We start from the raw sequence: 18,828 nt of genomic DNA, 5'->3' as shown, positions 1-18,828 counted from the left end.
TAACAAGGAGGGGCCAAGGGAAAATGCTTGAATCTCACTCAGAAGGGGGAATAGGATGTGGAGAGAGGGAACAGGGCAGGAGATGGAGGGATGAAGGAAAAGAGGGTGGGGATCAGATGTGGGGAGAGTACGGTTGGGAGGCCAGAGGGCTTGGAGAGAGAAGAGAAACGGGGTGGGGCATCTCTGAGACAAGCTAGAGACCTAAGAAGGCTCCTGTGAATGTTTTGGGGTGACTCTAGCTAAGACTCCTAGAAGCTCAGGTCATTGAGACTGAAGAGGCCACCTTCTAGCCAGACAGGGCTCCTAGTGGAGGGAGAGGAACACTAACCCACCCACAGAAACTTCGACCCAAGACTTAACTTGCCTACAAGATGTTCAGGGATAAAGAAAAAGCAAGGATTGAGGGAATGGCCAACCAATACATGGCCCAACCTGAGACCCTACCCATGAGAGCGAGCCAACTCCTGACACTATTAGCATAGCTGTCCTCTGAGAGGCTCCACCCAGCAGCGGATTGAAACAAATGCTGAGACTCATAGCCAAACACTAGGCAGAGCTCAGGAAGCCTTGTAGAAGAGTGGGGAGAAGGATAGAAGGACTGGGAGGAGACAAGAACTCCACAAGAAGGACCAACAGAATCAACTAACCTGGGCCCAGTGGTGCTTACAGAGACTGAAACACCAACCAAGGGCCATGCATGGACTGGACCTAGGCCCCCTACACATCCATAGCCAATGGACAGCTTGGTCTCCATAGTGTTCCCCTAGTAAGGGGAACACTGGCTGTCTTTGACACAGGCTCTGTTGCCTGTTTTTCAATCACTTCCCCCTGGTGGTGCTGCCTTGCTGGGCCTCATTGGGAGAGGATGCGATCAGTCCTGATACGACCTGATGTGCTGGGGTGGGTTGGTAGAGGGGGCTCCCCTTTTCTGAGGAGTAGGGGAGGTGGGATATGGGGAAGAGGGAGAGAGGGAGGACGAGAATGGGAGGAGAGGAGGGAGGGGCTATGATTGAGACCAGAAAGTGAACAAATAGAAAATATACCAACATATTGGCTTATATAAACATTGTATTGAAATCCATGAAACTACAGAAGAAAAATTACCCAAGTTATAACTTTCTGACAGAGGTCATAATGTGTGGGAACTATTTCTAAGAAAAGAAGAGGGATTTCAAAAACACAGCTAGTTCTGGGAAAGCTCATTTTCTCCTAAAAGCTGAAACCTTCAGAATAATTTAATGTCGTGAGGAGGACAAAATTACTTTTCAGGCAATGATGGGAAGCCTGAAGTCTTATTTCTTAAGGTGAAGACGGATCTAATTTACTCAAAGGATGTTTGTTTCTAACCCAAGGAAAGAGAACTTGATAACGTGGTTTTGTCCTCTGAGGCTTTTCTATAGTGGTCTTCTATGAAACCATACTAAGATTATAAGTTGTTTATGCATTAGTAATTGAATCTTCTAGTATAGAGTTCAAAGGCAAGGATTTACTCCAATATATTACATCAAAACCTCTTAGGGTTATACCCTCCCCTGACATGACTAGAAGTAGCTGGCATCATAGATGTTTTATACACTGAAATTTCAAGATGTCGTACCCACTCGCTTCCAAATAATGATGCGGAGACTTTTTATTATTTATGAAAGCTTAGGCCTTATAACCGAGGCTTGTTCCCAACTAGCTCATATAACTTAATCAATCCTGTCTATACTAGTCCATGTTTGCCACATGGCCCGTTCCCTCTCCTCAGTCTCTGTACATCTGATTTCCTGTTTGTCTGGCTCATGAACCTCCTGTGCCTAATTCTTCCCCAGAATTCCTATCACTTCCCAGATACGCTGCCTTTCCTCTGCTACCTAGCTATGGGCTGTCAGCTCCTTATTAAACCAATCAGGAGGTGAGGGAAGTGTGTTTACAAAACACTGAGTCAGGTGATGCTTCATAAAAATAACTCAGCTCTCTGCTGGTGCAGAAATCAATGTCTGAATAATACAAAGGCAACCTCTACACAGTGCACAAGAGACTACTATCCCAACGGGTTAGCCAGAGAGTTCCAGGTCAGCCTCACAAACAATCAATCTCTATGATTAATGGCATGCCACTGAAGGAAAAGCAAAAAAAGAGGCTAAGTGACCCTGAAGTTTCTACTGAGGTGGGTTTGCTTGCTTGCTTGTTGTTGTTGTTGTTGTTGTTGTTGTTGTTGTTGTTGTATTGGTGGTGGTGGTGGTGGTGGTGGTGGTTTGGTTTGGTTTCATTTTGGTTTTAACTCTTTGACAATTTAAAGCAGCCACCTTGCTCCCATGCACTAGAATCTAGTTGACAACCCGTAAAGAAAACTGGCTCTCCCCACTAGAGAAGCCACCAGTCATCAGCTTCTCAGTTAAGGTGTGAGCTAAGACCCTCCCTCTTTTTGCTGGACCCTTAACTGCCTTCATCTTGCACAGACTATCCCAGCGCTGTGAGTTCATGAGCCCAGAAGACACTGTTTGGGCCCTATCCACCCCTGACCTCTGACTCTAAAGATCTTACTGCCCACCTCTTCAAAGTACCCTAAAGAGAACCTTGAGGTATCAGAAAGGATGGAAAAATGACCTGTGTGAGATACAGGACACAGCCAGGGCAGTGGACTTGAATGTCCACAACTCATTCTAGTGACTGGAAATCCCATAACATTTGCATAAACTGGCTGGGGGGGCAACCAGATCCTACTGGTAGGTCATAAGTGGGGATAGGCTACTAAATTTGGGGGGGAAAGACTATTGCTGCCATTTGGGGGAAAATATTAGAAAACAGGTAGGCTTTTGCCCGGTGGAGTGAGCGTGAGAGTGGATGTTTCATAGAAGAAGGTGTCTGACGAGGAGAGCAGAGGGATGAAGTTGCGGTAGATGGTTGGATTCAAATATCACACACACACACAGCAGCTGACCTCACAGCTAAAGATAGACTCATACAAAGCCCAGAGGAACTGGGAGAAATGCAAAGGGGCACAGTTTGGGGGTGAGTTCAGAGTCCCACTGTAGATAAAACTTTCATTATAGGCAATAAAAAAGAGATTAAGCAAACTATTCCCTGTGTGTTTTCACACCCGGTCCTTTGGTACTATCAGTTAATGCCTTTTCAAGGTGAAAACTGTATCCTAGTCTGGTTATATTTCCTCCACCATAGAACGTAACCTCTGCTTCCACTTTCAAGCTGGTGTGTGTGTGTGTGTGTGTGTGTGTGTGTGTGTGTGTAGCGAGTGCTGTTTGTTCCTTTTTGTATATAGATATTGGAGGGTTTCACTTTGTAGTCCAGGCTGGTCCCTCCACTCAAGATTCTCCTGCCTCAGCTTCCAGAGTGCTGGGTCCCATTACAAGAACACAACATCACCTAACCTGGTTTGGAGTGCTCTGTTGTCGTTGTCTTCATGGTTTTGTTTTTATTGTATTTTTAGTCTGCGTATTAGGTACCTTTTTGCTGTCACTGAAAAGAAGCGACTCTAGGAGGAAGGGCTTATTTTGTCCCATGACCGAAGAAGGAAATACATGGAGTCCTGGGGTAGCAGCTGGTCCTCCAGGAAGCAGACAGGAAGTGGACCCAGGCTGTAACACCGCCCTGCCTCTGCCCCACTGCCTCGGGCCGCCCCATGCTCCCCTCCCCTGTACCCAGCAAGGCTTCACCTCTTAAAGTTCTGACAGCCTTCAGAAACAGCAGCGCCACCGGAGGGCTGTTCAAAGTCATGCGCCTTTGCGAGGTGTTTTACACTGTCTAATAAAGCGATGTGCCGAGTCAACTCAGATGCTGCCAAAAAGAAATGAAAGAAAGCACAAAAAAAGGGGGGGACGTTATCCTGCGTTCACAGGAATTAATAGTTACAATGTTTACGATGACAAAAGCAGTCTGCAAACAGTATGCCACCCCATCAACACTCCACCGACGCCTTATACAAGTAGAAAAGGGGAAAACCCTACGAGTCATGCGAAACCACAGAAGACCCCAAAAGCCAACGCTATCTTAAACAGGAAGAACAGCTCTGGAGACAACGTGCTAGTGGATTTCAGAATCTGCCAGGAGGCTAGAGTAATCAAGGCAGCATGGTGCTGCCATAAAAGCAGGAATATAGACAAATGGACCAGGATGAAAAGCCCCGAAATAAACTCACGAGTTTATAGCTACTGACAAAGGTGCCAGGGACACACAGTAGGGAAAAGGCAATCTCTTCCATAATAGGGCTGGGGAAATTGGATGTCAACCCGTAAAAGTAATGACATTGAGCCCGGCCCTACCACACATACAGAAATCAACTGGAAAAGGGTAAAGACTCAAACACGAGCACTGAAGCCATAGGACAGTGAGGAAATGGCGGGAAAGCTCTTGATGTAGCCCTGGGCATTACCTTCTTATGCAATGCATGGGCACCGAAGGCAGACGTAGACAAAGGGAGTTTGTGGGGTGAGGGGCTGGAGGGGTAGGGAGGTGGAGGTTTCTGCAAAGCAAAGGAAACCATCAGTAAAAACAGCAGCTAGGAAGAGAAGGCATCTGCGAACTGAGCACCTGTAAGAGGTTATATACGGAAGCGAACTCAACAGCCAGGCAACAAATAGCCTGCTTTTAGAACGGGCTTAATAAAGCTAAGTGGATATTTCTCAGAAGAAGACCGATAGCCCAGAGGTGTGTGATAGATGCTCCACGTCACTCATCAACAGGGAAAAGCCAAGCAGAAGCACAGTGCAGGAGCTTCTCACACCTGTTAGGCTAACTGTCCTGAAAGATGACAGACAAGTGTTGGCAAGGTTGTGGAGAAAACGGAAGACTCGCACCCTGCTGGTGGGGATGCAAACCATCACGGAAGACAGTGATGAGGTTCCTCAAAAAAAAAAAAAAAAATCTGAACATAGAGTAAGCATATGATCCAGCCATCTGACTACTGGATGTATGTAGACCCAAAGGAAATGAAATCAGTGTCAAAGACACAGCTGTATGCCCATCTTATGACGTTATTAATAACAGGCAAGAAACGGCATCAACCTTGGCGTCCATACAGAAAGACAAGAACCATATGGTCTCATTTGTATGTGGGATCTGAAAAGTAACTAAGGAAGCCACAAAGCAGAGAGAAGAACGGTCTTGTTGTGAAGGTGGAGTTGTGGGTGGGGAATTAGCTGCTGGCCAATGGATGCTAATTTTCCATTGAACTGGAGTAATAAACTTAATAGACCTATTATATCATGATGACTATAATTAGTAATGTGTTATGTGCTTGAAACTTGCTAAGGGAATAGACTGCAAGTGTTTTCAACACAGAAAATTTATGAGCATATATGTTAATTAAATATATTATATATTTTATATATATCCATTCCATGACATATACATATATCAAAATAGCACATTGGGGAAAATAAATATATACAATTGTTATTTGTCAGCTAAAGGTTAAGGAAAAGAAATCATTGGCTGCCTTTTAACCTCAGAATTCCACAGATCCATTTCTGTAGAATGGTCTGTCTCACGTTCAAAATAGAGTACCCAGAACCAGTGAAGAGAGGCTGTTTTAGGACACTGTTGTCTACCTAAGGATGATGATCCTCCAGTGGCTCTGTCAAAGGGGTTAGATCTTAGTGGACTGTCAATCAAAGCATCTCTCAGTCTTCTAAGGACGCAATACGTCTGTCAGTGATGTCTCCTTTTCATTGGGGTTGCCTGGGTACGTTACATAGAGAAAAGCATAGAACTAAATGAAACTGGGTTTGGGGTGAGTGTTGTTTTTGTTTTTGCTTTGTGCATCTTCAGGGAGCAAAGCAGAATCAATCCAAAGTCCCTAGCTCGAACTCTTAACGGTCTCATTTTCAGAGGAGGAAACTGAACGATGAGAAGGCAAATAGCACACACAAAGAACTTGCTAGAATCTAAGCCCCGGAAATTGTCGGACAACGTGTTCTCTGTCCTGCCCTTCTTGTCTCCTCCCTGTAGCACGTCAGTGGGCTGTGCTCACTCTGACCTGTGGCTGTAGGTATCCTTGTTTATGATGACAATGACGATGATGATGATGATGATGATGTTCTGTTTTATTTTAATGAAACAGGGTCACACTGCAAACCCACTGTCTGTATATGAACTCCTGGGAAGGAGCTGTTTGTAGAGGCGGATGAGCGGTAAACCTTCAGTGACTATCGAGGGTTTGGGATGCTGCTGGTCCTATAGTCTAATTACTTCTTTTGATAGCCCGAAAAAGAATTTCTCCTTGCCTACCTTTGTATCAGGCCTAACATCCTAATGAACACATTGAAACTTCTGAACCCTATTAACAAAACCTTATTCCCCACGCATGGAAGGGCTAAGAGTACTGTCAGATAGCATCCGAGGCTATGGCTGAGACTTCTTTGTCTGAGGTAACGGCCCGCTTAATGCTTCCACCAGCGTATCTGCCTCAACTTACAACTTTCTCTGCTCTGTTACTATTTTGAAAAACAAACTACAAACAAACTGCTTTCACATTGGAAGACTGCATTTGGGAAGACCCAAAGCATGTTCCTGGGCATGGTCAGTCATGTTTCACTCTGGCATGAACTACCTTTTATTCCCTTTAAGGTTGAGCTCTGTGTTTTGCATCCACAGTAGCCAAAGGTGACTCTTAACTCTTGACCCACCTCCCACATACTGAGCTTACAGGAGCACACACCACAAAGCCCAGCTCCACGGAGAGCCTCTTCACGGATCCAAGCAGACACAAACATGAACAGGGTGCTGGGTGAGATCTCATCCCCAAGGGCCAATAGATGTATTATTGGGTTCTCTGCCTTCATCTGGACAAAGTATGCATCTGTGCAATATATAAAGGGATGGAACGCCAGTGTTTTAACTCTGCACTTTCCTGTCCATAGTGTTTATTTAGCTCTGTGATGAGGCAACCAGAGGCTACCTCGCCTAGTTTAGCTTCCCTGGAAATATGCTGAAAATACCAGGGAAGATGATTGGGTTGGGGTAATGGCTCCATGAGTAAAGTGCTTGCTGTGTGAACGTGAAGACCTAGCTCTCATCCCCTGCAGCCCATGTTAAAGCTGGCAATGGTGATGCACCTGTAATCCCAGCCTGGACGGACTTGCTATCCAGCTCACCTAACCCAATCAGCAAGCTTTAGCCATTGTGAGACAGCCTATCACAAGAAAGAAGATGGATATGTCCCACATTTTCATTCTCCATTCATCCACTGGTGGATGCCAAGGCTGCTTCCTTTTCCCTGCCATTGTGAATACAGCAGAAGAAAATATGGGTGTGCATCACTTGGGTCAGCTATCTTTGGGGTAGACAAATTAAACTATACACTCTATAATGTTTTATAATAATAAACATTACAATGAACTATAAATGCTGTAATGGCATATAATAGTTTGAATGCTAGGTTTTTTTTAATTAAGAAATTAGAAAAAAAATTTAAGTGGAGCATGATTTGAGGAAGATGCCTGCCCTCAACGCCTGGCCTCCACTTGCACCTACACATTATATGCTCACACACAGAGAAAATAAAGAAAAAATAGATTCCTAAATTGACTATCCCAACACATTACACGCATAAAAACAAAATCTATCAACGTCATGACAATAATTATTAAAATTTTATAACCACGAATAGATCCTATCTACACGATAAATCCTCTTAATTGTTACTCTTGATGTTTAGATGAACATTTTTAACTCATGCACAAATTGTGCAGAGATGTAGAGTGTTAGTTTGTCTCTTGCAGCTGGGGATGTCAGCCAACACTGCCAGAGTCTCAAGGACTCCCTTGCCATGGGGCAGGGAGTGAGGGGGGGGGGCAGGGGGGGGCGGAGGCGCGGACCGGGTTAAACCTGGCCAGACACCTGCTTCCTGGCATGTGGGGACTGAGTGTGTGTGCTAAGGGGAGGTGGGCGGAGACTATCTCTGACGTGGACTGTGTTGCCTGCTTTTCAATCATCTCCCCCTGCCGGGGCTGCCTCACCAGACCACAGACCAGTTCAGACCTGATGTGCTGGGGTGGGTTGGTGGAGGGTGGGGCTCCCCTTTTCTGAGGAGTCGGGGAGGGGGATGGGGGAAGAAGGAGGGTGGGTGGGATGGGGAGGAGAAGAGGGAGGGGGCTATGACTGTGATGTAAAGTGAAAAGTGAACAGTCACATAAATCAATTAATTAACTTTTTAAAAAGAAATTGAAAGTATATTCATTTCAATAGCAGAACAAGAGTCAGATGTTGGGGTAGGGAAGAGAAAGCCCTGAACTGGATAAGTGAAAGGACATTAAGTAGTGAGAAAGAAACAGTTGGCTTCCTGCATCCTAAGGCTGGGGCTGCTGCAGAAAAAGAGCCACACAGATATCTCAAGTGAGCAGTAAGCTCATGGGTGCAAACAGTTACTACCCCATTCTCACCAACAGCAGTGGCAGCTTTCTTTAAAGCATGGCCTTCTTTATGCCTGGATATTTGCTCAGACCAATGTGACACACCCTGGGGGGGAACCCCCACCCCCCCACACCCCTGACGAGGAGCAGGCACACCCTATTTGCAATGCTCCCACCCCATGGCCCTGCCCACTACACTGGCTTTGTTTTCCTCTTGGACACACTGAGGCCCTAAACTGCCCTCCTTCACCAAGTCACACAAGCAAAAGGCAATCCAAGCACAGAAAAGCTTTTGCTGAGTTTAAACGTTGGTTGAAGATTTGAGGGCATGTGGGGAGGCCGGGAGCATCGCACGGTGGGTTTCCCTTCTCCTTTCACTGTATTCTTCAGTCATCTCCCTGTGAGGCTGGAGACAGGCAAGGCTGTGGCAAGGGAGAAGGCCTTCCCAAGACCAGGCTTAATGCAGACATCGCCTCTCCTCAACCCTGTCCTGTGTCCCTCCTAGAACAAGGTCTCCAATAGGCCCATATTTACCTCTAGGGTGTGAAATCATGGGCGGTGCCACCACATCCAGTTTTCGGGGTACTGGGGATCTAGCACGTTAGGTAAGCACTCTACCAACTGACCTCTTCTTTCTGAGTGCCAACAACCGGAACCTAAGCTTTACACCTCTATCTTTTATATTGTGGGGAGTTACTCAGATACTGAAAAGATGACATTACTCCAAGGTGGGCCTTATCTACAGCACCCCCAAGACAGTTAACTTTATTTTTGGCTTACTAGCTCCTTCAGTCACAAGGAGGTTTTTGTTGTTGTTTTTGTTGTTGTTGGGTTTTTTGTTTTGTTTTGAATCCAGTCGCATGAGCTCCACTCACAAATATTTTGATGTAGTAGATTTGATGAATGTTGAAAAACTCAAAAGTTGTAACTGGTGCCACAGATAATTCTGGAAGCTATCCAGGCTCGAGGGGCTGTCCTCCCTCCGTGTCAGAAATCGGCAAGCTCAGCACCCAGGCTTAACCCAGCCAGCCACTTGTGCTTGCACATAAGGCTTTATTGGAATATAGCCATGCTTTGCTTTTGTGTACCAGGCAGGGCCATTTTGTGATATAATGACAAAACCTAATAATTATGGCAGAGACCATAAGACCCTCAAGGACTGGGGGTCATATCTGGTTCTTTATTTTTAAAAAATGTGGAGCCCGGCTCTTGGCTGTTTCATGAGCCATGTTATTATTTCTGTTGAAAACTAAATACAGCAACGTAATCATTAGTGACTAAAAGGCCACCCCACTGGATCCTTTACTGTCACCTTCACATCAATTTACCAGCCAAGTTGATTTTTTCCCTAAGTTGTACTGCCACCTACTGGTGGATATGTGGAATCACCGATGCATGAACAAATCTCTACTGTTAATTAATTCCCCAAGTTAGAGTCTTGTTTATGGACTTTGTAATAATGGGCCTTACCTGGTGGAAATGAGAAAGACTAGGGTGATTAAACACCTGGTTTTTCTAAGTTTTTTTTCTCTTCAAAGACTCAATTGTAGCATTTCCAGTCCATGGGGCACTTATTCAAAGGTGCTATGAATATTTGTGACGCCCGCACACCTGTCTTCAAGGTTCAAGTACAATGAATGCTATTGAAGAAATAATAATGTCAGATTCATTGCCCATCTCAAGATGATGAAAGGAAAGAATATTCAGATGCAGAGATGCTTACCATAGGATACTGTGCGCACACTAGCAAAGATGAAACCATTGGTTTTCAAACTTGACTACCGATGGAGTCGATGAAGCTTTTAAGAGCCAATGGTGTGCAGGTCCTGTCCCTTGGAGGTTCTAATCTAACGAGTCAGAGATGAGGCCTGGACATCAGTTTTCTTTCTTTTTTTTTTTTTTCAAGTTCTCCGGGTGATTGTAATGGGCAGCAAGGCTGGGTCCCATTCCTCAGGAGTGTGTCTCAAATGACAGTGTGTATCATTAGACCATCATGGGTCCCCGTTCTTCTCCCGTCTCGAAGGTGAGGCTATATTCCAGCCACCTTGGTTCCCCGCTCTTATCTTGCAGGTTTTACTTTGGTAGCTCTGTGATGGTGTCTGAGGACCAGATCCCTACTAAGCTCCAAGGGGATGCTGCGGGTGCCATCCAAGGACCATCCTACTAAAATCAGGAAGGAATTAGGTCATTCCTGGCCACACTTTTTATACAAACTCGATGGTGCTGAGATTTTTTAAGTAGGTGGGTAGCACCCAGGAGCTAACTGAACATGAAGGTTTGAAGGATCCGGTCTCAGAAACTCAATATATCTCCATTTCTAATAAGTACCCAAGTAATTCACTCATTTCTTTCTTTTTTCCTTCCTTTCCTTCTTTTTCCCTCTCTCTTCTTTCTTCCCCCTCCTGCATCCTACTCCTTCTTGTGTGTATGACAGTCTTATACTCTCCTCAGGCTGGCCTGGAACTAATGGTTATTCTCCTGCCTCAGATTCCTTAGTGCTGGGACTTCAGTTCTAAGACATAACAAGCTGCTGACCCGAGTAATCTCAAAATTCAGAATCAGAGAGACAGATACAAAGTGCCATTTTCTCTGAGGTATTTTGAAGAACAGTCAGTTTGTTAATTTGACATGCTACTCAAATCAAATAGTAGCTGCTGCTTCTTCTTCTTCTTCTTCTTCTTCTTCTTCTTCTTCTTCTTCTTCTTCTTCTTCTTCTTCTTCTTGTAGGCGTGAGAATGGCCAAAAGTTAGTGGCTGAAAGGAAGCACAATTTCATTATACTCCTGACTTTATCAAAGTCTCTCATTACACAGATGGTAAGGGGCTGCTCTAAACAGAAGAGATGACCTTAGCACATGTGACTTGGGAAAGGTGGCTGGAAGTCTGAACCCAGCTGAGGCTGACATCTGCACATGAACTCAACAGTATGGCTTCCAGAGAGTTCCAGAATACTCCAATTGGAATGGCCATCCTCTCAGGGACTCATCTTAGAAACTGTCACAATGTTACTTCTGCTACAGTTTGTTGGTCAAAGCAGTGGCAGGGCTCACCAAACCCTGAGGCACACAGTCATAAGCAGACAACTTCATGCAACCCCCATGAAGACTCCCATATGCTGCCCCTCCCCTGGCCCCCACACTCAAAGGGCTGCACTTTGGGGTTAACAGGCTGATGCTGTAGCTTGAAATTCATGATTTTTTAACAAGGGCATTACATTCCTCTTTAGCACTTAGTCCCACAAATGTAGGCACTCTTTTTCTCAAACTCTTTGTTTCTTTCTTTGTTTCTTTGTTTCTTTCTTTCTTTCCAAGATTCATTTATTTATTATGTACACAGTATTCTGCCTGCATGTATGCCTGCAGGCCAGAAGAGGGCACCAGATCTCATTATAAATGGCTATGAGCCACCATGTGGTTACTGGGAATTGGACTCAGGACCTCTGGAAGAGCAGCCAGTGATCTTAACCTCTGAGCCATTTCTCCAACCCCCTCAAACTGTATCTTTCAGTGGGAGAAGTGTTGAAAATGTTAGTAGTCAAAGCAGATACGGTGAGGCACATCTTTAATCCAAGCTCACTGGACGTTTGGGGTGGAGTAAGAGAGTTGAAGGCCAGTCTGGGCTACAAAGTGAGACCCTATCTCAAAAAGCCCCTCCTCACATTCTGTCTTTTAAAATTACACTGTGGCTTGCATTTGTAAGTCAGAGAACGACTTTCAGGACTCAGCTCTCCACCTCTATGATGTAAGTCTCAAGAACTGAACTCAGGCTGTCAGTCTCAGCAGCCTTTGCCATGTCTCTGTCCCCAAAAGACCTGTCTTTAATCAGTCACCAGCTAACATGCCAGAAATTTTACTCCCCACTGTATCTCTATGATCAATGCTAAACTTTCAAAATGCAGAGTGGGGTAGGTAGGTATAAGGAAGGAAAATTATGAAACTGAGATTAGACTATACTCTGCTATGCTTTAAAATTCATAAACATGAAGTGAATCTACTACCCTATCATACTGTGTCCCTGCTGGCTCCTTGTGCGTGGTAACCTTTGGGCTCCTTCACTTGGATTGCCCACATAGACACTGATCAGTGCTTATCCAAGGTCTGCATGCAGGCTGAATGTATGTATAGTTACTTGATAAGGAAGACAGTGTCTTTGTCATCGTCTCTACAGATGCAGATAGGTCCAGGGTCTCGGCAGACCTGGTTTTGTGTTTGGGGCATCTACATAGCCATTTGAAGCTATTTGCAGATGGTGGTAACAAGTAGTCTCATCCGTGAGCTCTGTGAGAATTGAGATCATAATAGGTCTTTTCAGATTACCAGCTATTTCCACTACTCTATATGCTCAGGAAATATCCAACGACTGGTGGTAGAGCATCAATAACAACCAAAAAATTACAAAAAAAAATCCCTCCTAGTTGGTAAAATTTCATATCACTTTTCATATTGTTGTGACAAATACCTGTCAAAGGGTAACTTATGGAAGAAAAGGAGGGAGGGAGGGCAGGAGGGAGGGAGGGCAGGAGGGAGGAAGGGCAGGAGAGAGGGAAGACAGGAGGGAGGGAGGGCAGGAGGGAGGGAAGAAGGGATTATTCTGGCTCACAGTTTGGTACTGTCCCTCATGGCAGGAAGGCATCATGGCCAGACTATGAGAAAGCTGTTCACATCGCATCCACAGTGATGAAACTGAGAGAGATGAACTCCAATGGTCCAGCTGCTTCCTCCTGCGTACTCATTCTGAGACCCCAACAGGTAGAATGGTAGCGCCCACATTCACCCATGGTCAGCCAAACCTCTCTGGGAAATGCCCTCACCGACGGGCCAACGGGTGCCTCTGCTTGATGACTCCGAATCCTGTCACGTTGACAATGGAGAATGATCCTCACACATGTGGATGCAACTGATGCAGAATGGAACACATTGCTTGGAGTGCTTTGCACAGGCCATGCAATGATTGTTGAAACTCTTGGCATGGGGATTAACTTCCAAGAGCTATGGTTATCTAGTATTCTGGGTATCTGTCAGAGAAAGAAGCTACAATCTGAAGAAATGAGGGTTGACAGAGAGTATCTCAAGGAAAACAGCAACCGTGTTGATGGCAGAAGGAAAGTGGCCCAATAATGGTGAAGTGTATGTCCAACAGGGGACATCATCAAAGGGATGATGGGAACGAGGCAGGGGGTTGATCACTTTAAGGCTCTTAGGAGAATCTGAATTCCCACAGGTCAGCAATTAGTATACTTCTTTTCTGTCATCTGTTGGAAGAGGCAGGTGATGCCTTTTCTGCGGGCACACTCATGGATGTCTTCAGCTGTGTCCTGTTCCAAACATAAGTATTTTCAAACGCATTGTCAGCTGTCTAGAGGTCAGGGCGGGATGTGTTGGCCTAGCACTCGTAAAGCTCTGGGTTTGATCCCCAGCATTGCATAAACCAGTTGTGGTGGCATCTACCTGCAATTTCAGTACCTGGAAGGTGGAGGCAGGAGGATCAGAAGTTAAAGGTCATCCAGAGCTACAAAGCTACAAAGGTTGAGACCAGTCTGGGCTACAGGAGACCCTGGCTTAAAAAGAAAAGGAAGGATGGAAGAAGACAAGACAAGAACTCTAGAGAATGGTCCTTAATTTCTGATCTACATTGAAGGAACAGACATCAGCAATCAGCAACTAGCAAGGATTTGAGAATGGAGGGAAGTTCTATTATAGAGCAAATGTTTCCCTTTAGAAACCTTATGAACTAACCGGAGAAATCAATATGCAATCTTTCAAGTTAGAAGAGTGTAGAGGAATGTTAATCCAGAACATGGCTGCTCTGGCAAGAGATCACATCCAAAGATCTTCTAGGTCTGTGTGATCTGGCTGGAATACAAACGCACCTTTAATCCAGGTGACAGAGGCAGGCAGATCTGAGTTCAAGGCCAGCCTGGTATAGAGCAAGTATCAGGTAAAGAAAAGCTTAGGTCCAGGTGTGGTGGCACATGCCTTTAATCCTAAACAAAGGTAAAGTTAGTTTGTAGAAGGAAGCATGCATATTTGAAAGTGATGTTTAATTGAGTGACAGAAAAGGTAACGAATCAGAGAAGATTTGACAGAATAGCATATGCTCAACTCTCAGGAGACGAGAGAGGAAAGGGCAGCTACTTAAGAGGCAGTTTTACAGAGAGGTGGGGGGCAGTTTTTACCAGGACAGTAATAAAGAGATGGGTTGCAGAGAGAGAGAACTCAGGTAAAGACAGAACAAGCCAGAAAATGAGAAGCCAGGTTAGAGCAATTTGCTGAGTTAGTTGAGGCCAAGGAGAACAACTCAGAGGTTGAGAGAAGCCAGTTTGAATCAGTCAGCTGGGAGAGGAGTTTGAGCCAGAACAGCTGAGTTGAACCAGCTAGCCCAGAGCTCAATAAGACAAGAAAGAGTGAGCTTGTTAAGCAGTAAGTCTCAGAGGCTGAAAACAGTCTAAGCCTCAGATTGCATGGAGGCTAGACACTTCCAGGACTGGGCCTAGATTAGCAGAAGGAAGCAGTAAGCTTCCCAGACAACAATTGAGCCAGGGGAATAAAAGACACTTTTTTAGGGGTCAGAGAAAAGATGACCAGCTAGCTACTATGATGGAAGAAGCTCAGGGGTGTTTGTTCAGGGTTTAGAATGAACCAACATTGCGAGAGTTCTTTGGAGGAAAGGCTGTTTGCTGTGTGGTAGATATGACTCAGCCATCAGTCCCCACCAGCTAAAGGGAGCGGATGACTGGATTATGTGAAGTTTTAAAGTCCTGGCCCCCCAAACCAACTTAGAACAACTCTACAGGGCCATCCCAGCTTCTGAAGTCCCTGCAGACCTGGCTGAGGTCTTTGTTGAGACTGTGCAGAAGAATGCAACCTCTCCTGTCCAACCTCACAGCTTCCTCTTCCTTGTCCCAGGTGCCAAGGGGTCACCTTCCTGGCGGTCATCTTGTTGGCTATCTACATCTGAGAGTAGGCTTTCCAAGAATCCCGACGATGCCTGTTGATCAGATGAAAGTCTGTGGTCAAGTGAGTCACCAAAGACTATCTTAGGTCAGCCTGAGGAGGCTCTGCATGGACAGATGCTTAAAAAGCCGATAGATTTCTTGCAGCTGGCGAAGGAGTAAGCAAGAGCTGGAATAAAGTTATATCATCCTTTGGCAAGGGACTCCCAGCAATGAGAGAACGATGGCAGGGTGGAGAAAACGGCTGGCATTTTGAAGAAATTTCCAGATTGCCTAAGAAGGGAAGAAGGACGAGTATAAAGAGCACCAGCGCCCAGCCCACAACAGTGTCAGTTAAGGCCACTTCTGCCCTTTCTGTCCCCTCTAACCTGGGGTACCAATCTGGGATGGGTAGGAAAATAAGATAGCAGACAAAGGTCAACTCGGAACAGAATGAAAAAAAGGATAGCAAACCCTGTAATTATACTTTCCTTTTGTCCGGGATAAGGTCCCCAGCATCTCTGTTGCCAGGCAACGGAAAACTTAAGCTTATCAAAGGATGGTCCTGGGTGGTCTCAGGTGCTGACTCTTCCAAGCTCTTTTCTTGGCTGGCATTATTTATCACAAACACTGAGAGACACACTAGACACTGAACTGCCTCTGGGAAGGGCAGAGTATCAGAAACTGCCCCTGGAAAGGGCACAGAATCAGCAGCGGTGGCGCAGGGACAGGTGGGTGTGCAGCCTAATTCGTGCGGAAACTAAAGTCTTACAGAGGAAACGGAGCGGCTCCCTTCTCGCTTGTAGGTTTGGGCTTAGTCCCGAGCTTTCCCTTCGGGATATGCCAAGTCTAGCTCTTCTCCTGGTTCTGTCCTGCTTGACCATCTCTATCCTGCTGCCTGTTCTTGCAAAGCAAGTTCTCAAGGCCTCCAGCCTGTCTGTGATACTCAAACCATTCTTCCCGATTCTTCTTTCTTGTAACCCTCTCTCTACTAATCCTTTTCTCTCATCCTCTTCCTCCGAAGCGCAAGCCCCGCTAGTTCGGGCACCCTCCGAGACTTGACTCCGCCCCTCTGGGCTCCACTCTTTCCGCCCCCTCCCCACCCCCACCCTACCCCCCACCCTCCACCCCACCCCCGGCCACGCAGTTTATCGCAGTCCTGCCAAGGACCCTCTCTCAGATTCTCTGACTGTGACTCTCTCTTTTCCCTCTCCACTGCTCCTTTCCCCCCCCCCCGCTCCCCGCCCCCAATTCCCGTAGTCGCATTACGTCTCACTGCGGGGTTACGCCCCCCAAATCTAGCCCAACATTCTCACCTACCACGCCTCCTCTCCCTGCCAAATCCCAACCTTCTCGCCAAGCTAGGGCCTCCTCTTCCGTAGCCGCAGCACGCCCCGCTTGTTCGACCACGCCCCGAAAATATGACCACGCCCCTCCCCAGTTTAGCCGCTCTTCTCCAACTCCACGCCCCTTCCCATTGCCACGTTCCGCTCCTCCCCCCAATCTCCAGGTCCCGCTCACTCACTGCTTTGCTCCTCTTCAGACTCCGCCCTCCCGGTTGGGGCACCCCGACCCACCCTCTCGGCCACGCTCTGAAGGTCTGGCCTCCGCCCCTTCTTCACCTCGCCCTTGCTCCTGGCCACGCCCCTCTCCGGTTCTAGTCTCTCGCCGCCCTGCTCCGCCCTGCTCGCCAGGCTCCGCCCTCTAACCACGCCTCCTCCTGGCGTCCAGCAGGCTACCGGCCTCGGGCACCATGGGGACAGCCTCGTCGCTGATGAGCCCCGCTGGCGGGGAGGTGATCGAGGACACGTACGGGGCAGGAGGCGGCGAGGCCTGCGAGATCCCGGTGGAGGTGAAACCCAAGGCCCGCCTGCTGCGCAGCTCATTCCGCAGGGGCGCGGGAGCCGGGCCCGGGTCGCTGCCTCGCGCGGCCGGGGGCGGCGGGCTGCTGGGCGCCAGCTTCAAGTCCACCGGCTCGTCCGTGCCGGAGCTGGAGTATGCGGTCGCCGAGTTCGAGCGGCTCAAGAAGGAGTATGAGATCTTCCGGGTCAGCAAGAACCAGGAGTTGCTGTCCATGGGCCGCCGAGAGGCCAAGCTGGACACCGAGAACAAACGGCTGCGGGCGGAGCTGCAGGTAAAGGGGGACAGAAGCCCGCTGCTTGAGGGAGGCTCTGGGGAAACTGAGACCCCGGCGCGCTGCTCAGCCGCTTGGTGGCACCACCATCCTACCCCAGCTACAAACCAAGTTGTTTTCCAAGTTGTACAGAAGCTGCTCCTTGTTTATAAGCAATCGTTACTTGAGTCTAAACTAATTTAGCAGCATCTCGCCGCTCCCCTTTCAGTTTCCAGTTCATTCACTTAGACACCTTGACTCAATCAACCCAAGTCCTGAAGCCGCTTTCTTCATGGTGTTCTGCAGATTCTGGATTTTATTGATATGATAGGCATTTTTCTGGAAATCTCCTGTTTCCGTCGTTTTCAACTGTTGTGGTTGAAAGCCTTCCTTGAGAGGACTCACATTCCCTTAGTCCATTTGGTTGATGGACTCAAGATTTACTGCCGTGCTGTTTAGGCCTTATGACAGATCGTCTTCAATTCATTCGGAGCAATTTCTCAGAGCAAAACTCTGGGACTACATGCCATGGGCTCTGAGCTATCTGGTGGTCATTTGTTTGTGCCTTTCTCTTCCGTGGGAAGGATCTCTGACAGCTCCAGGGCCCATCGAAATAGGACTGAAATAAACACCATAGATTTTTTTTTTTTTAATTCTAGTCGGGCACCATAAAACCCATCAGGTTTTATGAAGCCCTTCATTGTCTGTCGTACTATTAGCATATTAACTGGGAAGATATTCTCACCAGCGGCTCCCTGCCGCCCTCACTTTCTACTGGGAGGCCAACGCACTTGCCCGCATAACGTGGACTTGTGCATTTCTCCTGTGGGGTTTCATGTGTGCCCACCACTGCCCACTGAGAACTAGGAGTGAGGGGCAGGAGAGAGGCCAGTGTGTGCTGACAGACACAGAGTCACAATTCACTCCTGTCAGCACCCCCAATTCCTTGTGTAACCCGTTGTTCCTTTCTTACCTGCATAATCTCGAGAAAACTCTACCACATTTATTTCATTCAGCTGTGTTGACATTTACTGGAGGCCTGCCGCGGATCCAGACTGTGAACGGCTCAGGGGATCAGTAAAATGATTAATATGTAATGCCAAGGAGCACAGAAACTTTCACACTAATTATTCATCAAGCTAAGCCTTACAAATTGCATTTCTTATTCCCTTAGAAACCCAAGGCATAAAAAAATTCCAGAGCTGGTACAGAGAAAAAAGCATTAATTTCCATTGGAGGCTCATCGCTGAAGAACCTGTTTGCTAGGATTCAAACATGCTTGCATTTTTTTTTCTATTTTGCTTGGGAAAAATGACAACATAGAAGTGCTTTATAACTGATAAAATACTCAGTAGAGTAGTAAAAAGCCCCAAATATGTAAACATATATGTAAGAATTTAAAATGTGGATGGAAGGCCGTTTTTTGTTAAG

The 18,828-nt window shown here is 46.7% G+C and overlaps 1 protein-coding gene and 1 long non-coding RNA gene across 2 annotated transcripts in view; one reads left to right on the top strand and one right to left on the bottom strand.

The window, feature by feature from the left end:
- Nucleotides 1-10,752, bottom strand: part of LOC311581874 — a 73,602-nt gene extending 62,850 nt beyond the window's left edge. The window contains exon 1 of the long non-coding RNA XR_014773911.1: nt 9,825-10,752. This is a non-coding gene — a long non-coding RNA (uncharacterized lncRNA). The remainder of the gene's footprint in view (nt 1-9,824) is intronic.
- A 6,225-nt stretch (nt 10,753-16,977) lies between these two features.
- The window catches only part of NPHP3 (nephrocystin 3), a 39,650-nt gene continuing 37,799 nt past the window's right edge, over nt 16,978-18,828 (top strand). Inside the window, 1 exon segment of the mRNA XM_084754370.1 lies at nt 16,978-17,418. Within this exon segment, the coding sequence (XP_084610496.1) occupies nt 17,038-17,418 (381 nt within the window). The 5' untranslated portion in view covers nt 16,978-17,037.

This window comes from Acomys minous, assembly GCF_964271855.1.
Source record: "Acomys minous genome assembly, chromosome: 13".
Taxonomy (NCBI): Eukaryota; Metazoa; Chordata; class Mammalia; order Rodentia; family Muridae; genus Acomys; species Acomys minous.
The sequence above is the reverse complement of the archived record's forward strand: the minus strand, read 5'-3'. Positions and strand labels throughout refer to the sequence as shown.